The 20370-nt window shown below is 40.0% G+C and overlaps 1 protein-coding gene across 1 annotated transcript in view; it reads left to right on the top strand.

The window, feature by feature from the left end:
* MMP20 (matrix metallopeptidase 20) overlaps nucleotides 1–20370 on the top strand; it is a 47639-nt gene that overhangs the window by 14374 nt on the left and 12895 nt on the right. Inside the window, exons 5-8 of the mRNA XM_001500052.5 lie at nucleotides 776–937; nucleotides 3257–3398; nucleotides 15643–15779; nucleotides 16785–16941. Of these exons, the coding sequence (XP_001500102.1) occupies nucleotides 776–937; nucleotides 3257–3398; nucleotides 15643–15779; nucleotides 16785–16941 (598 nt within the window). The remainder of the gene's footprint in view (nucleotides 1–775; nucleotides 938–3256; nucleotides 3399–15642; nucleotides 15780–16784; nucleotides 16942–20370) is intronic.

Here is a 20370-nt window from a genome sequence, read left to right as displayed (position 1 = left end):
ATTGTACCTTCTTCTGGGCCTCCATCATGAAACCTTGAGGTTCAACGTCCCAAGCCACCCTTTAACTAGGGAGGCTGGCTAGGAAAAACAAGTAAGCCAAAAATCCAAAAGGGAACACCATAAGGGAAAAGATTCGCCCTTGATTGTGCTGTAGACTTGTCTGATCTCTGGTTCATAGCATATAATCTCAAGAAGTAGCAATGCTCCCCGCAACACACAACTTTTTTTCTTTAGCTATACAGTATTTAGTGTTTCTTACTTGTACTTGGAAATAGGCTATGTTCAGAAATATCCTGAGGGAATCACTAGTCTCTTGAAAAATGTGATGGGAATGGGTATAAAAGTTCCAGAATATCATGCATGTCACCTGGATATCTTTAGTGTGAAATTTTTGTAGATAAAAAGAAGTAGGCTGTCATAGCAGGGAACTAGTAAAACATTTGTGGCCTAAATCTATGAATTATTGCCAACTATTATCATTTTGCCATTATTAGCTCTAAGGCCCTTCTATCAATCTATTTAGCATCACTGACAATAAACAAAATGGATTGACTTACATTTCCATCCTCTCCCACCCCCAAGCCTCTTCTAGCCAAGGGGGACAGAACTAGACAAAAGTAGCAAAGTGCCAGAATAACCTATCAACCTTTAAATAATCCAGTTACGAAAAGAAAAGGAGTTAACTGTGATTTGGGTATATTCTCCTGTAAAGACAGAAGATATGGATGATAAAACCCTGTGTTGATACTGTCTTTTTCTTTCTCATATTGTCTAGGTTTCAATTTATTCACTGTTGCTGCTCACGAATTTGGCCATGCACTGGGCCTGGCCCATTCCACAGACCCATCAGCACTGATGTACCCAACTTATAAGTACCAGAATCCTTATGGATTCCATCTCCCCAAGGATGATGTGAAAGGGATCCAGGCATTGTATGGTACATTCACTCACAATTCTTTGACCACTAGCCCTGAAAGTGACAGGCATTCAGTCTCCAACTTAGAAAAACCATACTTTGCCAGGAGTTACCAGCATAGGTAAAGATTAAGCTAGAGACCACAGCCCCAAATATGACCTCTTGTGAAGAGCTTATTTACCAGAAATGAATAGTGCTTTCTTTTCTAAAATGTGTGATTAAATTTTACATCTTTCCTCCAAAGCATGTTGGTCCCTTGATAGCCATAGAAAATATAGGCATTCGTTTGTTTTTTGAGTGTAGGTCAGCAGTTAGACATTGGGAGAGGATGGCTATATTTTATAGTTCATATATTTAATGCTTACCCATTTGCAGATAAGGGACTTTTATCTTCCCAAAAACAGCAATGATGATGATGATAACTACACCACTCAGTCATATAGACAATCTACAGTTTACAAAACATGTTCATATGAGTCATCTCACACTATCCTCATGACCAGCCTGTGGGATGTGAAGTGCTTTCCTCATTTGATAGCTAAGACATCTGAGGTTCAAAGATTAGTAAGTATCCCAAGATATTCAAAATTATCTCATCTTAACATTCTTTCAAAGGTAATAAAAGATTATTAGAAATTCTATATCCAATTTTCCTTAACAGAAATACAAATCCATTAATCCAGGAGAAGGAATCTTGAAACATCATTAGACATTTGACACGTTTTCTTTAATGGGTAAAAGGAAGAAAAATCTAGGAAACTGATTTCCATTAAGCCTCAGAGCCTGGCTATTCAGCCTTTACTTGTCAGAGACTCTCTTCATCCTCTCAACCTAGAAAAGGACCTGGAAAGCCTAGAACCCTCATGCCTTCCTCCACGTTGGCCAATCCATCTGGCTGTTTAAAAATGGGCACACAGATCTACAATCAGATTTCGCATATAATCTGAGACATAAAAGACAAATTTATCCAAAGATGTGTTCAGCCAGCTCTACCTACTTGAGAGGCAGCTTATGTGCCAGTTCTGTCTCCCCTTTGACTGAAAGAAAAAAATGCTGTGAAGGTCTCCATTTTACAAACTTGGCTCCTGAGTGCCCATTGGCAGAGCTCTAATGTGAAGCAGTTCTCGTGGGCCACCAACAAGAACTGAACCCAAAGGCTTGCCTGCACTTTACAGGTCCTTGTGAATTAGAGAGCCAGCACCATTCTGATAGCCACTGTCACTCAGCCAGGAGCTGAAGCATATATTTTGATATGGCCATTTTTGCATGGATGAACAAAATGTAAAAACATGGTTTTATATTGCTGAGAAGCATACACATCACCCACCCCTGACCACCTTGCCACCCTTGACCATTAGTACAGTACTTGGCACATAGTAAATATTCAAAAATTGATAGCACATTTCTGATCTGACCAATTTCCAGTTCCTGATCTTTTCCCAAAGCCTCCCTGCCCCTCTGATCTTCACCCCATTGCTGACCCTGCTCCACCCCTGATCTCACCCATCCCTCACCTTCGTGGGCCCTTCCCTGTGCCGCACTCCTTCCCTGATCCTCACCTCTGGTTACAGCAAGACTTGATCACGGGCAGGGACCTGCTGGGACCAGCGGCTCAGGCAGCCCCAGCTCATTCTCCTGTAGCTGGCAGATAGTCCTCAGGAACGCACTGTGGGAGATAAAAACTCACCAGCATCTTTCCCAAGCAGCGGGTCCCTGTTTTACAAGAGGATCGCCCAGAAGATGCCTTTCAATAGCAAACACCTTCAGGGGTACTTCAATGCCCCAAGAATGTGCTCAGTCTTTCCTGGATGCCTGGTAAAAGGCTCTGCACAGTGCAGGATGCCCAGAAGTGGACAAAAATAATATGAAAACACACAGGACGGTTATAATCTTATTGAGTCAAAGAATTAAATTAGACAAATAATCAGTGGCAACTTTGAAAATACGTTTCTAATTTGGAACACCTGTAGCGATCAAGGAAGTTGTGTAGAATGATAAAATAATAGCTACCATTCTTTGGAGATTTACCATCTGCCAAGCACTCTACTAAGTGCTTCTCAGGCATTATTGAATTCTCACAAAAACTTTCTGAGATAGGTACTATTATTGCCACCTCCCATTTTACTAACGAGGAAACTGAGGCTTGGAGAGGTTAAATTATTTGCCCACATCACACAGCCCAGGAACTAGTGAAGCCCGAATTCAAACCCCAGTCTGCCCGCCATCAACAGCCATGCTCTTTATCACCTTGTCATATGCAGGGAAAGTGGGTCTGTAGAGAAGAAGAGCACAGACTCTAGATTCCTGGTACTATCTTGACCAAGTCACTTTGAATCCTAGGACCTCGGAGAGCATTCCTGGGAAAGCCCACCATGCCCCACGCCCCACCTCGTAATCCATCCATCCCTGACCTCTGTGACTCCGGCTCATCCTTTGATGCTGTGACAATGCTGGGAAAGGAGCTCCTGTTCTTCAGGGACCGGTAAGACAGTGCCACCAATCCTTATCAGGCCTCAGCTCCACACATTGCTCTAGAGGGACCTGTTGCTGCCGTGTGTGAAGATCACACAGAAATACTGTCCTGTATGGCAGAGGGGTGGGAGGCACAGGTCTTTAGGGAGATATGGAACTGCCAAAACTACTGTTTGTGGAGCATCTGCTATGCTCTTGGTGCTGGCTAAGTGTGTTCCGGAGGTGCACTGTATTTCTTCTAACCCTTTCCACTGTGAAGCAAAGATTAGAATCCCCAATTTACAGATTAAGAAAGAAGTTCAAAGAGAGCAAGTAACTTTGACAAGGTGACTCAGTTTCATTAAGTGACTGAGTTACGACACTAGCCCAGATTTCTCTGATGTCTCCCTTGTTCACCACTGTATCCCTAGTGAGAGCACATGGGGATGCTCAATAACTATTTGGAAATGAGGGTTGGATAGAGGGACAGATAAGTGGATGGATGGACAGATGGATGGCTGGATGAGTGACCAGATGAATAGATAAATGGGTGGATGGTTCCAAAGTCAGCACTCTTAAATCCCTCTTTCTCAGGACTTACTGACTTTTCAACTGTCAGTTAGCTATCAGATAATGCAGAGAAGGGGGAATATTGGTAAGTTTTTGTTATACTACAAAGATAGCTACTGAAGAATGCCCTGAGGTTTGAGTTTCTAATATTGTTGTTTTAGGAATGTTTCTTTTGAAATTATTAGTAGAAGTTTTAGTAGTTCTGTGAGTTGTAAAGAATGGTGAGGTGGAGTTGGTATTTAAATTTAATAGCACAGGGGCCGGCCCGGTGGTGCAGCGGTTAAGTGCACATGTTCCTCTTCGGCGGCCCGGGGTTCAGCCAGTTTGGATCCCCGGTGTGGACATGGCACTGCTTGGACAGCCATGCTGTGGCAGGCGTCCCACATATACAGTAGAGGAAGGTGGGCACAGATGTTAGCTCAGGGCCAGTCTTTCTCAGCAAAAAGAGAAGGATTGGCAGCAGATGTTAGTTCAGGGCTAATCTTCCTAAAAATAAATAAATAAATAAATAGATAGATAGATAAATAAATTTAATAGCATAGGAGATGGAGTAATTTATGGTACTGGAAATGCTGGGGTTTTTAGTGAAGATGTTATAGGAATATCGGCATTATTTAGCTATGAGAGTTGACTAGTGGTGGTAGCTGGTTGTTCTTTATTTATTATTATTATTATTATTGCTATGGTGATTACTCATCGAAATTACATAGAAGCAAGTAAAATTAGTGTAATAAGGAAAGAGAGGAAATATAATTTCATTAAGACTTTTTGGTTTGAAATTAATGTGGAAGTTTTTATTTGGAAATAGGAAATAGGTTTGGGTAAGAAATTTTCTAGTCAAATTAAGTCTAACAATACTGATGCTAGTTTTTGGCTTGCTGAAAGATTGCTGAATGGTGAGAGGCAGTAAGTAATAATCGGAAAAAAAACCGAGGGGGTTGGAAAATTTATATAGGTGGGAAAGAGATTAAATTTTAAGTTTTGTGTTATAAGGTTAAGTTCAAATGCTAGAATGAAACCTGAGAGGGTTATGGTGACAGCTATTAATTTTAGGTGTCGGGTATTGTTATTTGTAGATTAGTTGTTGGAAATAAAAAACCCAGTGGAAATGCTTCCAATTAAAACGCATTTAATAGAATTATTAGGAGAGGATTACTTTCATTCATTAGAATTAGAGTGGAGAAACAAGGTTGTAGTATAAGTGAGAAGAAAATAATTGGAGTGCTGTAGACCACTGTTAGGGAAGTGGCAATGAGTGTCATTAATAGGGCTCAGGCGTTGGGATCCAGCGTTATAATTCTGCTCACCACTTCCAATGGGTGGGTTTTTTTATGGAGGCTTCATTACATAAAAATTGATTAAATCATTGGCCATTGGTGATTGATTCAACTTCCAGCCCCTCTCTCCTTCTTGAAAGTCAAGGGGTCAGGTCTGAAAGCGTCAACTCTCTAATCTCATGGTTGGTTCCTCTGGTGATCAGCCCCCATCCTGAAGTGCTTTCCAAAAGTCACCTCAATAACATAACAAAAGACACCTTTGTTGCTCTCATCACAGAAAATTCCAAGGGTTTTAAGGGCACTGTGCCAGAAACCAGGACAAAGACCAAATATATATTTGTTATTATAAATCACAACATCACAGACATGTCAGTGGTTTTGATGATTAAGACTTTGGAGTAAGAGCCTGTAAGGAAATGCATTTCTGTGAGAGCTAGGCTTCCAATAATAAGTGAGGTTATAGGAAAATGTAAACCTTTAAATAAGATGCCTACTTTCTAGAGAATGTCTTCTTCATCGTCTAAGTTATGAATAATAGACCCAGAGGATGTAAATAATATGGCTTTAAAAAATGCATGAGTGCAGATGTGAAGGAATGCTAAGTATGGTTGGTTAATGCCAATAGAAACCATTAGGCCTAATTGGCTTGAAGTAGAGAAGGCAACAATCCTTTTAATGTCATAATGTCTGTGAGAGCTCAGATTGCTGTAAATAGTGTGGTAATAGCACCTAGATAAAGTGTTAATGTTTGAATAATTTTATTCTTTTCTATCAATGGGTAGAAACAAATTAATAAAAAGACACAAGCTACAACTATTGTTCTTGGGCGAAGTAAAGCTGAGACTGGCGCTGGGCCTTCTCTGGCTAAGGGAAGTCTCGGGTAAACGCCAAACTGGGCGAATTTACCAGTTGAAGCTAGAAGTCCAATTGGCAGAATGCAATCAGGATTAAGATTAACTATGAAGATTTGTTGGAAATCTGATGAGTTTAAGTTAAATAGTTCCTTTTCTCCTCAAACTCTGGCTTCACAGGGAGCATGGCTGCTGTCTCCATGACACTGGTTACTGTAATTGTCTCTTTCCTTGGAGGAAAAGAGAAACTTTCCTATACTCACCTCCATTTCTCCCTTTACTGGGGACAGAATTCAATCGCACCAGAATAGGCAGAGGTAGCTCAGAAATGTGCATGTGTGACATTATTTTTTATGCTTTTTTCTTCATTGGAAAAGTATTCATTGAGCCCATACGGTGTTCCAAGCACTGTTTTAGTGGCTGGAGATGGAGCAATACTCCCCCGGCATACCTCACAGTTACGTGAGGAATAAGGACATTCAAAAAGCACTGCCATCTCACTGTGTGCTCACATGAGCTCTTCTCTGTGCACCTGGAGAGAGAGAGAAAGCAAGCTCTCTGGTGTCTCTTCTTATAAGGGCACTAATCCCATCAGTCCAGGGGCCCACCATCATGACCTCATCTAACGCTGTTTACCTCCCACTGGTCCCATCTGAATACCATCATACCATCACTTTATGGTTTAGGGCTTCAATGTATGAATTTTGGGAGGAATCAAACATTTAGCCCTGTTGGAAAAAACAAAATTCAACCAAGTAAATTTGAAGACCTAATTGGTTTTATTAAATGATTAGTGAATCAGGCAGCCTCCCATCTAGCATGCAGAAGGTGCTCCAAGGGGTTGTACAAAATGGAAGGTTTTTATAGGAAGAAGGGCATGGCAAGGGAGCTATTAGCAAAAGAAAACAAAAGATTGTTATTTTTAGGCCAGGCCATCCCCTTTTGGGGGAAGGAAACAGCAGGGGGTTTTATCACTCAGATCACCCCTTCCTCTTCTGAGGATGGAGATGGCCTATGTGACAGATCACCTTACCAGTGCTTGACCAGAAAATCCCAGACTGGATTACATTTATGCGAGAGGTTGAAACTGCAATTAGACCAGATGTTACATCTAAGTTTCATATTGTGGGCTTTAGCATGAGTGATGCCATTTTGGGCTTGTGGTTTTCTTTTTAATAGTGCATAACACAGAGCAATCACATTGTTAAACTTGTTGTTGTATATCCTTCCAGATTTTTCTCTGGATGGGGGGATATATTGTAAGTATTGGAGGGGGTACAGGGATGTCCACAAAAATGGAATTTTACTAGATATGCTGATTTATAAATTTTTTTTAGTTTAAATCTGTCTTTTTTTAGTTTCTCTTAGTTTAGTTTATCAACAGCTCATTTTTCCATGTTGATGAATTTTCATCTTCATCTTCATTTTATGTAAGTATATGTTATTCCAATGAATAGATACATCATTACTATTTAACCAATCCCATACTTATGAAGATCTAGATTGCTTCTAATTTTTAAAAATTAGGAAGAGGTTGAGCTAAATCTTCAACAGTAGATGGACATCCACTTTTCAAAGGCAAATTAGAGCAGAGCCCAGGAACTCAGGATTGGTGTCAGACTAAGTTGGTTTAAATTCTAGCCATTCTTCTTAGTGATCGGGCAAGCCGCCACAAGTAATATGCCAAACACATAGTGAGCACTCAATAATTGGCACTTACTATATTTAGCAGTGGGAATCAAAAATATGTACAATGGGTTAAGCCTTAGAAACAACTTGAGATATTTTTCATTATTTATTTTTATTGATTCTTTTCTATTAAGACATTGATTATTGGCTTGATTTTATTGATGATTACCAAAAAGTAAACCAAAACAGAATTGGTAGGCATTGCCCCAGGAGCAATAGGCAAGGCACAAAGAAGGAGGAGCCTGGAACACCAAGCTAACTAAGGTCTGCTTCATCTGAGGGATAACATTTTCAAATTCTGCACTGCCCAAATGAGTGCATATAGTACTCGTTCAGTGATAAAGAAATGACATGCTAGCGACGGTGTAGCAGGTAGCTTATTCTTTTGTTAATTATCAGTGGTTGTGATGGGGCAAAGGAGAGAGTGAAGTCAAAGATATTTCACCGTTTCATGCAATTATAATTGCTTTCTTAGAAAAGCAAAAAAAAAAATCTAAAAAAAACCTCTACTTATCAAACTATGAGCATTTAGCAATTACAAAGGACTATTTGAAGATGACACATCTTTTGACAAAGTCTTGACTATAAAAACTGAGAGTGGTGACAGAATAGGGAGGCAGAGATGCAAGAGACATTTAGAAATGAGTGGTTCGTTGGGGGGGATTAAAGAAAGACAGGTGGCTGCCCAACATGTCTCTGCTTGGTCATCACCTTCTCATCTTCTCCCATTTCTGACCTGATGAGCTATTGTGGCAGGGCAGGTAATGCCAAAGAACTAGGAAGGGCTAGAAGGAGGACCGAGAGTCAGGAGTGGTCCCCTTCTGGCACAGGATTTGTTACTAACTTGACATGGGACCTTGAACTTCTCTTCCTTCTCTTTAAAATGAGGTGTTGTCTGACATTAATAGTGACTTTAATGTGTTCAGGACTTACTGTCTAAGGATTCTGTTATCAAAGCCTTACAATGGCCCTGTGAGGTGTGATTATTATTCTCTTCTTACAACACACAGAGAGGATAAACAATTTGTTCAAGATCACATAGCAAGTGAGAGGTGGAGCTGGTACCTCCACCCCTACTATGGTATGCCAGAGCCCATGCTTCTAATAACCTTGTCCTCCCACCTCCTATGATGCCATCCAGAGCTAGAATCCCATGACTCTATGGCTCTGATCCCTTCCTGGCTGTCCCCAAAAGTCCCAAAGTGCTTGCTAAGCCTGGACAAAGAACAAAGAATACTTTCAAGCCACAGTTATAATGGCAACCTGGGGGCCATTATGAAAGAGCTCCCAGTCTGTGCTCTCCCACCCGCCAGCCTGGAATTCCCCATCACCAACCATAATCTGTTAAGACATTTCAAACTGTGGACGTAATAACCACATGGTTTGTTTTCAAAGCAAGATGGAATGTGGTACTTTTAAAGTCACCATGAGATTGTTACATATTCTTCATAGTGTATAAAGGTACATTGGTACATTCAAATGTTCTGTTTGAAGAGAAATAAACTTTAGCTATAATAAGTTGAAAGTCATATATATATTTAATTCACATTTGTTCTTTGTAATAGATGACAAAATATTAATGCTATCTCAGATTTCCTTAGGCACTTAGGGAAGAGAAGAAGGAAATGACCAGAATTACAGCCATACCAAAATTAAATTTGCGTCTCTCAGATTATTCTGGGTTTTGCACAATATAATTTTAAGAATAAAATCAAGAATACCACAATCAGCTATAAACCTCAGAAGAATAATAACGTTTTACTAAGGGAATAAGCATAAAGGTTGATCATGTCCAAATCCTTTGTTAGAGGCAAGAAATCTAAACTCAGGTCTCAGTTTAGCAGAAGCTCCACTGCAATCTGGGTGTTTTGACTCCCAGTCCAGAGTCGATCCCATCACTCATACAGAAAACTTTCTGGCTATGTAATGGAACTACCAAGAGAAGCACTAACAATGACTTGAATGAACTTGTGCCTTTTGACAGGTATGCATTTGAGTTAGTAGAAAAAACACGTCAGGGCTACTCCTGTGCTCCCAGGCCCTTGGCCTGAAGGTTGGATAAACAGCCACAAGGAGGACGATATTCTTAGACTATCCAGGTTTCCTAAAAATATTTGATAGACTTCTCCACATTCTGTTTTATTCTCAGAATAAGATTATTTAAAAATGTCTGTCAATTGCCAATTGTCATGTTTTGAAAGAGATTATATATCTTAGGTTAGAATGCAAAGAAAGACATTTTTAAGGGTTATGCACATAGGAATTGAAGAAAAGGATAAATGTAAGAGGCATTCTGAGAGAGTCACCAGCAGGACTTGGATATTAATTTAATGAGGAGAACAATGGAAAAGGAAGAGTCAAAGATAGAAGCATCATTCACATAGACAGGAAAATCAAACAGATTTGTTGGACACATGAAGAAACACTCAGTGTTAGATGTGTCAGATTTAAGGGGATAACAATTCTAGTGGAGTTTTATAGAAATAAGCTAGTGCTCAGGGGAGAGGTCACAAGTGGAGGTGTCATAGGTATGGAATCTCCCACATGGAGGAGGCAGTTAAAGACTTGAAAACCAACTACAACAATAAATAAATCAGGGAGAATAAGATTCCTTTTTTTTAAACAATCAGTAGTGGAAAATGCTGCCAAGGTCACCCAACTGAGGACTGAAGAAGGACTGACTGGCCAAGATAACTAAAGAATGTAGTTTCAGTGGAGTAGTGAGAAAAGAATCCAGATCTTGTGGAGTGAAAAAGCAAATGGCGGGAAGTAAATGGAGATGGCAGCTATAGATCATTCATTTGAGAATCTTGTTAATAACAAAGGGAGGTAAGTTAAGATAATAGCTGGAAGAGGCAGCAGGGTCGACTGAGGATTTTTCAAGATGGGAAATAGCTGGGTGTGTTTGAAGACCTTGAAAGGGAGCCAATAGAGAAAGAAATGCAAAGCACTATGGGAAGGAGGGACAAAAAAGTCAGTAACCACTACTATTAGGTATGACGTTTGGAATTTAGCCTTTCCCAGGGTTCCATGGGCTTGAGGAAAGCCCGCACAACTGAAGAGGACTTCCTCCTTCGCAGTCTCCCTGGGGAGTGTCTTTTTCTGGCTATAAGGTTGCATCATTGAAAACCAACAAATGACATTGTAATTTACTTAGACTGATTCTCTATTATGTTTTAAGAATTCAGACAAAGAGGCAGAAGGTGTACTAAGATCCCTGACTCATTGTCATTTCTTCTGAACGCCCTCCTTCCGTCTAAGGACGGGGCCTTTTACATCTTCGCAGGTTATGGCTTATAAATATGGATCCCCATAGGCTCTTCAGATGGGTATAAATACTTAATTCAAGGACACTGTGCACAGCTTTGACTATTTTTAACTACTGTTTACACATGGGTTTTTAATTTTATAAGCTGTATTTTTCTTGGCCTCAGTGAGATGAATGCTGCATGTTTGATCTCTTGGCTTCTAAAGCCGAAATAAGCAGCCCTTCTGATACAAGCAGCCCTAGTCAGTGGTCCCCCCAAATGAATGTCTTCTCAGACAATAACATGATAGTTTGTACCTCAAAGTTTCTAGTGACAAAAATTTTGTATCAGTGAGATAAATTTAGTAGGAAACTTAGCTCCATTGGTAAACTCCGCTTAAGTTTTGCATATTATCAATTAATAAATTTGTAAGATGAAAATATATCTTTTTTAAGTATTTACAAATAATTGTAAGAGTAGTCCAAGATTTATAAAATACTTTCCTATGCATTATCTATGCATTATCTCAATTGAACCCTTGAAGTATTAGCACAGATATTATTATTATTCTCTTATTTGACAGAAGGAAATTGAGTCTCAGAAAAATTGACTCATATGAGGTCACATATCCAATGATAAAACAAAGTCTCAAGCATCCCTTGCTTCTCTGACTGCACTGCATTGCCCAATATCAGAAAAGATGAGTACCAATTCAAACTGTGAGCCACAAAAGATAGAAAGAAGAAAGACACCTCTACCCCTTGAAACTAGGGAAAGGATGACAGAGAAGACGAGAGTCAAGGAGAGTAAGGGATTGAAGAGGATGGAAAATGAAGGTTCCCATTCAGCTCGAGCTGAATTACCTTGACAGCCCAGCAAATAGGAGATGAAGGCACTTACTGAAAATGAAAGACTAATAGGATGGGCTTTGGTAGGTGGGGAGTAGAGATGGCTGAGTATAACAAAAAAAGAACAAAGGTCCAACAAACATAGATTTAGTCCCTATTGTGCCAGGCTCCAAGCTACACCCGAGGATAAAAAGATGAATAATAGAGGACCCTGCCCCAGACTGGCAAAGAGTGAATGTTACCAGTGACTTAATCGCTAACTTGATGGATTAGTTGCTGTTCTTTAGTAAGAGGGAAAGAAAATTTCAGAGAATAAGAAAATCGATGATCAAATAAGTTCCACTCAACCCTCTGGCACCCATTTTATCTAGCCAACAAGTATTTATTGAGCCCTGACCATGTGCCAGGCATGGCATTGGCTCTTGGGTACACAGAAGTCAACAGTGCAGTAAATATCTAATCAGCAGGTCTGTAATATCAACAAGCTCCATTGTTTTGCCCTCCTTATCAAACGTCTGATTACAGACTACTGATGTGATCTGTTTATCTGTTTTTATTACCAGTTTCAATACATCTTGCAGCTATTCTTTTCCAACAAGCTCATAGATATTTTTTGGTTTTTTTTTTTTTTTTTGCTTCTATTTTAAATCCCTTTACAGATGTACTGGGAGTTACTTGCTATACTCTTTTTTTTGTCAATTTTAATTCATTTATTATTATAATCTATAGCTCTAAGGTCGTAAGTTCTCTGAGTATGTGTTCTCTTGCTCTGTTACACACCAGACATAATTTTTCTTCAATAGCATATTGAAAATTTTCATGATTACAAATTCTGTTGGAATTTGTGATACTTTAAAAAAGTGATGGGTAGTGTTTATTTCTACCTCATGCATACAGTGTATACAGTGTACACACTATAATATGTCACAACAGTGTTTACACCAGGGTTTCTTAACTTTGGCACCACTGATATTCTGAGCCAGTCTTTGTTGTGTTGGGCTGTCCCCCGCATTGTAGGATGTTTAGCAGCATCCTTGACCTCTACCCATTAGACTCCAATAGCATTGCCCACTCCCAGTTGTGACAACCAAAATTGTCACCAGACCTTGCAGAATGTACCCCAGGGCACAAAATCACTCTTGATTTAGAATGACGACTCTACTTCAATTTAGTCCTCACGATATCCACAATGTCCTAAATCAAGGTTTATTTAGTAAGGAATTTAAGGTTCTGCTATCTGTGAAAAGTTCCAGAGGTACATTTTCAGTTTGCCTGCACTCTTAATAACTACACTTTACCACCTTTCATATTGAATCATTCGGGACATCAGTGTACTGTCACTTCAAATGAAAGGAAGGGTTTAATTTTGCCTAGAGTCATTTTGCTGATTTTTTAGTGAGAAATGCAAGAAAATTATCCTAGCTTTAGGGTGCCCAAGGAGAAAGCAGCTGGAAGTCAGCTGTACCTTATCAGAGATGTAATTCAGACAGAGCCTAGTTATCATGGGAGGATGTGTCTGCTCCTCCTTTTACCTGCTTTCCACACTTCCTTGTCCCCACCATTAAAATCCCCTGAAATGCACACTTTGTGCCTTAGTAAGCAAATAGCATAGTGACATGAACATGGCCATATTTCAGAACTAACTGTTGAACTGAATTAATTGGAAAACACTTGCTTCTTGGGTTCCTTATCAGATTCCCAATTAATCCGTTGTTTTACGCTCCTGATCAAAGATAAGATTAAGGGCTGCTGATGTGATCTGTGTATCTATTTTCATTGCCCAATTCTTCTGGATACCCAAACCTGTGCTCATTTTGTGGTGGTGGAGAGAAAGGAGAGGGGGAAAGCAGTCCCTCTTGCCTTCAGAAAAGGCTAGGTCTGACTGGACAAGGGGTCAAGTTATAAACAAAGACCAGAGATCACAAGGCTGAGAATGAGCCAGTAGGTAAAATACTATGGTATGTGCTGAAAATCCAGACAGCTGGAGTCTAATGCTCCTCTGTCTGCCTCTAACTACCAAAGAAGCTTTGGGCCCATCAGCTTTTCTGGGTCTCAGTTTTTCATCTGTTCATACATATGTCCTAGATAAGATTGTGATGTCTGGGGCCCGGGGTGAGGCAGTGAACCCTAAATGGACTCCTGCCACCCTGTGTGTTATCTATGGTGGGTGCCCAGTCGGTGGGTAGTTAAGGCCTAGGCAAATAACTTTTTAAATGAACGGTATCTAGCCATATGGCACTTTACAGTGCATTACCTCATTTGATCTTTCATATGCATTATCTCATTTGGTCCTCATAATGATCTCATGAGATATGCTAGGCATTATTATATGCACTTAAGAGATGATGAAACTGAGGCTCAGAGATGCTGGTCAGCAGTGGAGTTGAAACTCTAGCCTACATCTTCTAAAATACAATGGGCTTTTCCTGCTGCGTCATCATGCTGCTTAGGAAACATGAAGAAATATTTCTCTCTTCTCAGCAGAGTTCTCTTTTAGATTTCATCATCAGCTTAAATTGCCTCACTGGGACACCTTCACCAAATCTCTAAATGCAACGGGATATCCCTCCTGTGGGGTATGCTCTGTGTTCACAGAGCATTCTGAGCTTCACTCTCTGTAACACTAACCACTCGGAATTATAATTGCCTAATCACCCATCTGTCTCTACTACTAGATCAAAAGCTTCTCGAGGGCAGGGCCTGGGTTCTGTTCAGTGTTTCATCCTGGAGGTCTACCCCAGTGCCTGCTGATAGGTGCTCCATAAATATTTGTTAAATTAACTGAATAGAAAAACTCAATGTAGGATTTGAGGAGTTTCTACACTAACTACACAGAAAATTAAATTTCAAAACTTCACTACAGTTTCCCCTTCCACAATTTTATGTATTGATTCTAGCTTCTGTGGAGTCAAGTAAACTAATCATATTTTACAAAAATGATTTTCTTCTCCAAAATTCAAAATGACCACAGTGATATTCAAAGTTTCAGCCCAGTACCCTCGTGTATACTGCCACAATTTTACGGAAATAATATAGGATAAGTGGATGGATGAGTTGTTAAACCTTAAGCTAATTTGCGTCTACCAGATTTTCTGTTAACTAGCCATCAGGTTCAAAGATACAAACAATTCCGATAGATGAGTATATAGGCAACATGATTATTTATAATTGTTAATGTTTTTGCTTTTTTTACTGGGAATAATTAGCGCTTCCCAACACAAAGTTTTGGTTCATTTATATAATACTCATAGTGTTCACTTGGATCATATTTATGTTCATGAGATTTTAATTTTTGAAAGATCAGAATAGGAAAGGGAAATTTGTATTCATTGACATTTGGAATAGGAAGGTGCATAGCTTAAGTGTGTACATCATTGATGTTATTTCCTTGTCATATTCGTCCATGTTTTGAACATCCTTAAACAAATGAAGGAAAGAGGATTGCAGAGATACTAAGAAAATGAAAAGAGAGTCCATGACTAGAAGGACCCACAACTAAGATATACAACTATGTACAGGGGGGATTTGGGGAGATAAAGCAGAAAAAAAAGAAGATTGGCAACAGTTGTTAGCTCAGGTGCCAATCTTTAAAAATAAAGAAGAAGAAGAAGAAAATGAAAAGACAGAAGTTGTTTACTGAGGTCAAAAAACATGTTCTCCTTAAAAACAAGACAAGGGCAAGTGGCATTCAGCAATGGCTTCTGAAGTGTGGCTTGCAGTACAGTTCAGTCCAAGTTCAATTAAAGATCTAAATCAACCTTTGATCTTGATTTCTTTTGGATTGCCCAATAGGATTTTCTGGCGTCGGCAGATTCACTTGGCGGCAGGGATCCGGCCCAGCATGATTACCAGCTCCTTCCCCCAGCTTATGTCTAACGTGGATGCAGCTTACGAAGTGGCTGACAGGGGCACTGCTTACTTCTTTAAAGGTACCCCACAGATTTCCCAAAGAAAGAAATGGCAGGGGGCAGTGCCCTCTGTGTTTGGAACATCCAGTGCTAACAGTGTTTGTTGAGTGATCATGGAGTGTGTTCCGGTCACTCCTCCTCAGGTTGGGTATGAAATGCCACTCAATGGTATTATAACAATGACAGGAATGACGATGACTATCAAACTGTTCTCAGAGCCAAAGCTTTAACCTAGTGAGAAACTGCCAAGTCTCAGTGGCCGGGGAGCTAGAAACCTGGTTCCTGACCCCAGGACCTCTGCTCAGAGTGACATGACATACCCCACGGAGAGCCTCTAATTAAAAAAGCCAATATGGAACCCAATGAGGAGAACAATACCTTTGCTGCTATGCCATGCTCAGAAGCAATGGGGAATGGAGAGATACCTGTGATTCCAGAAGGTAGCACACACAATATCAATCTCTAGCTCCAGCCCTTTACTGCCTGAGTGACTTTGGGAAGTTACCTAACTGTTCTGAGCCTTCATTTCTTCCTGTGCAAAATAATTATAGTAATATCAATCTTGAAGATGTGACAATGGCTAGCCAATGGGAGTTATCCAATAAGTGGTAACTATCAGTTTTAGCTTATATTTTCTTGATCCTAAGGGATAAGAATAGAAGGCTAGTTTGCCAATATAAGTTAAGAATCATAGCATTTGCAAGTCACTTGCCCCCTGTCTCTCACAGATATATGAGACTTAAATGAAATTATAAATGAAAAGCTATCTTGAAAATATTGTGTTAAGATACAATTGTATCAACATTATTCATTTCTGTAGGTATCACAAGGGATTTTTGCCTTTAGGACAAACTTTAAGTCTTTCACTGAATTGAATAGTTAGAGGCTTATATCTCTTATTGGGTTATAGCCATGGCAAATACCCCAGAAACTAGCCCCAGTTATGATCCTGCCTAGAAATCCTCATGAGTGAAGTGCATCACTAAGTGGTACAGAGTTTTTGTAAACTTTAATTTCCGTTTTCAGGCCCCCACTACTGGATAACACGAGGATTTCAAATACAAGGTCCTCCTCGGACTATTTATGACTTTGGGTTCCCAAGGTATGTGCAACGAATAGATGCTGCTGTCCATCTCAAGGATGCACAGAAGACTCTTTTCTTTGTGGGAGATGAATACTACAGGTATGCTTTTCTCCTTTTGATTGTTCAAATGTATTCAATGGGAAGGAAAAAAGCTTTTTGCAGAATGAATGAAAGGCAAGTTTGCAATAGCCCATTGACTCTTCTTGGCCACTGGGGTGCCATTTACTCTTGGTTGACACTGTCTTCAAGATATGGAACTGTCCAAATGATAAGTGAAACATTCCTTCATTAGTCCCATTCTTTGGTGTCTGGGACCAAACATCCTGACCTTTCAATGCACTTAGTAACTGAACATCTAGTGGCCCAAAAGAGTGGATACAGCATCCCCAAATACATAACTACCCACTTGGAATGCCTGAGGGGAGAACTGACTCCCTGTTATGTGAGTACCAATGCATTCCTGAATACTCTGTGATTTTGTGCCAAATGGATGTGGTCACGACTATGGGGCTCTTTGAAGGAAAGTTCTGCTGAAAGGAAAAGGCATTATTGCTAATTCCTTTTATCCAACCTAGGACATGAAGATACTTCTTATGCAAAGTGGATCATGTATAATTTCCATGCCTGTCTTGCAGAGGGTTATTGTAAGCAGATCTGAGTAAGGTGTCATCTGTCATCTAATCACTGCACATGGGGTCACACTTCATCTCGCCTACTGGGTTTCTATCCTTAATTGACTCATGTTGAAGAATGAGTGCAGCTCTTTGCCAAGCTCTGCTTCTGCATACCTCCTCTTTATTCTCACTTCTCACTTTGGCATTGTTTGTTTCGCTGAACTTCAAAAGAAGGAAGCAAAAACAGATTGTAAGCAGGTGACAATGCTAAACACTTGAGGCCCATGATAGGGTCTAGTTGGAAGCAGGAGAGCACCCAACTTTAGTCCAAGGTTTCCATTTTATTTTATATCATCTATTTTTAGTAACCATTTCTGTGGCATAAAAGAAATTTATAAATAAATATTTTCCTCTTCTTCCACCTGACTGATATTATCTCCCAATTTGGCACTGAGACAGTAAAGAAACTGGAACGTAGATATATTTCATGAAAAGGAAAATTTATTTTATAAAAATGAATGCCAAACAAACGTTGACTCTTCTGGGCCACTGAGAGCCCTGGTAGCATTGCTCACAGTATCATGTGGTGTCATGAGCTGTCACTTTCAGTGCAATGTTTAAACCACTAAGCCAGCTATTTTTCTTTTAGATCTTGCTTTCTGAAACTGTGATAGTAATTCATTTATTAAGCCCCTAATATCTGCTGGACAGATTCTCCAAAGTCTTTCTTAAGATAAGGTGGCTGTAATCACAATGCTGATATACGGGAAGACACATATTAAGAAACCTAATTCCCGTCGTGGATTTTCATTTCAAAGAATGAGATCAAGAGATGCATGTATGAGCATGCGTGTGGGAGTGTGAGGGCAAAGCTTGTTCACAGCCTCATTCTCGTTGGGGGGATTATCCACTCTCCTGTTATTTCTCTTCTCCATTTATCGTCTGATCTTTGGACTAATCTACACCCACCAGCACCCACAGTAAAGCATGCACCTCCACCCAGGCAGGATTGAGTCTTAACAGCTGACACAAGAGGCCTGATGAAAGTTTAAAATTTTCCGTAAATTTAAGGTTGAGGAGAAAGAGGGTCTCTGATTTTAATGATACCTGATGCCCCCTCAGGAAATAATATGGAACCTTTCTAACTGGGCCTTTGTGAGTGTCTATTAAGGAAATGTCTTTAGTAATCTAGAAAAAAATGAACCATTAAAAAGTTGGTCTAAGGTATGAACTCGAATGTTAAAGAGCTCGTTTTGCTGGTAAGGGAAGGAAATTGTGGTAGGCACTTTTAACATTAACCTTCTCCGTTATTGAGAGTATAAAGTGAGATAATGCATGTAGACACCTAGCACAGTTCCTGGCCCATAGTTGAGTACTTTCAAAAAAGGTAACTGTTCAGGATTAGAAGGAATTTAAGTGCTAATTAACAAATAACTGCTTTAAAAGCTGTGATAATTAACAAATGATTGCTTGAATATTCCTCTGAGCAGCAATGCAGTCAAAGAGGGGATCAAAGGGAATTTCCTTTCTAAATACTGAAGGGTTCTGACATTGCACTGAAATTACTCCTTTTGGCAAAACATAGGCAATCCTTTCAGCAATGACAGTCTTCTACACACTCCAACACACATCGGCTTATGCACGAAGGAATAAAACAGACAACCTTTACCTACAGCTCAAAAGCTCAGAAAAAGCTCTTGTATCAGCTCTGTTAAAAACTCGCCTCTGAATTCTACCCATTTTGTTTAGCAGGGCCTCATGTATATGACATATTATTGTCATGTAAAGCCCTGTATTGGTTAAAAATTGTGCTCAGCTACTAGTAACAGAGACCCCAAAATAATTGTGGCTTAAACACATAAGAGTCTGTTTTTCTCATATATGTAAATGTCTGAAGTTTAACAGATTTAGGGCTGGTAAGGTGGGCCCACGGTCATTAGGGACCCAAGCTTCTTCTGACCCTTTGCTCCACTATTAACAGGTAGCTTCCACTCTCATGGTTGCCACCAGATTAGAGGTGACCAGTGAAGCTTCAGTCATTACATTCCTGTTCTAAACAGGAAGAAGGGGGAAGCTGGGAGGAAAAGGCAGAGGAGACAAATGAGTTTTACAGGTAAAGCACATTGCCACACTCAAAAATATAGAAGATGAAGAATTTACTATGTTGACACCCATTGACAGTGTGTTAGGACTTATTTCCCTCAGTCCTTCCTCAGGTTCTTCTTTGGTCCCCATGCTTGTTCAGTCTGTGACACCAATAATGTGCCAAGGGAAGAAAAGTCTCTGGATATGCTTGCTGTCAGGGAAATTCTCCAGGAACTTCTAGTGTTTGGGACCAGGTTTAGTAAATGATGCCATGAGGAAACTGTGGAGTGGAACTTCCTCCACTGAGGACTGAGGGTTGCTTGGGGCCAGGTTGGTTTAGGCTCTAAGAGTGAGAACACACATGTCAGCGTGGTAGTAACTTAGAAGGGAGCTACCCACAGACAACCACAAAGTAAAACCTAAAAGGGGGTTCTACCATGCTGATGCCGTTACATGCTATGTCACGGGTTGACGTGCTGGTTAAACTTTGCCAAGTAGGGCTACTTCTCCACACATCCATTTGCTTTTATTCCTTCTTTCCTCTTTCTAGCAGGCTCCAATGATCCAGCCAGTTTTTCTTTCTTTACATTACTTCCACCACCTATAGCTAATTTCTCCCTTTAGATGTTAGCCCTTACCTACCAATAGAGCAGAGGCTACACCAAGAAGTTTCTGGGGAGTACCATCAACTCCATCATTCTTTGAGATGGTCAGTGTTTTCTGAACTTTATGTAAAGTGTCTTGCAAATCTGTAGGTTCCATTCCTAAGTCACTCTTTCTATACAGATAGACTGGAGGCATAAGTGATGCTAAGTAGGACACAATCTTC

Source organism: Equus caballus, chromosome 7 (assembly GCF_041296265.1).
Source record: "Equus caballus isolate H_3958 breed thoroughbred chromosome 7, TB-T2T, whole genome shotgun sequence".
NCBI classification, from domain to species: Eukaryota; Metazoa; Chordata; class Mammalia; order Perissodactyla; family Equidae; genus Equus; species Equus caballus.
Note: the sequence above shows the minus strand (reverse complement) of the source record. Positions and strands in the feature narration are given on the sequence as shown.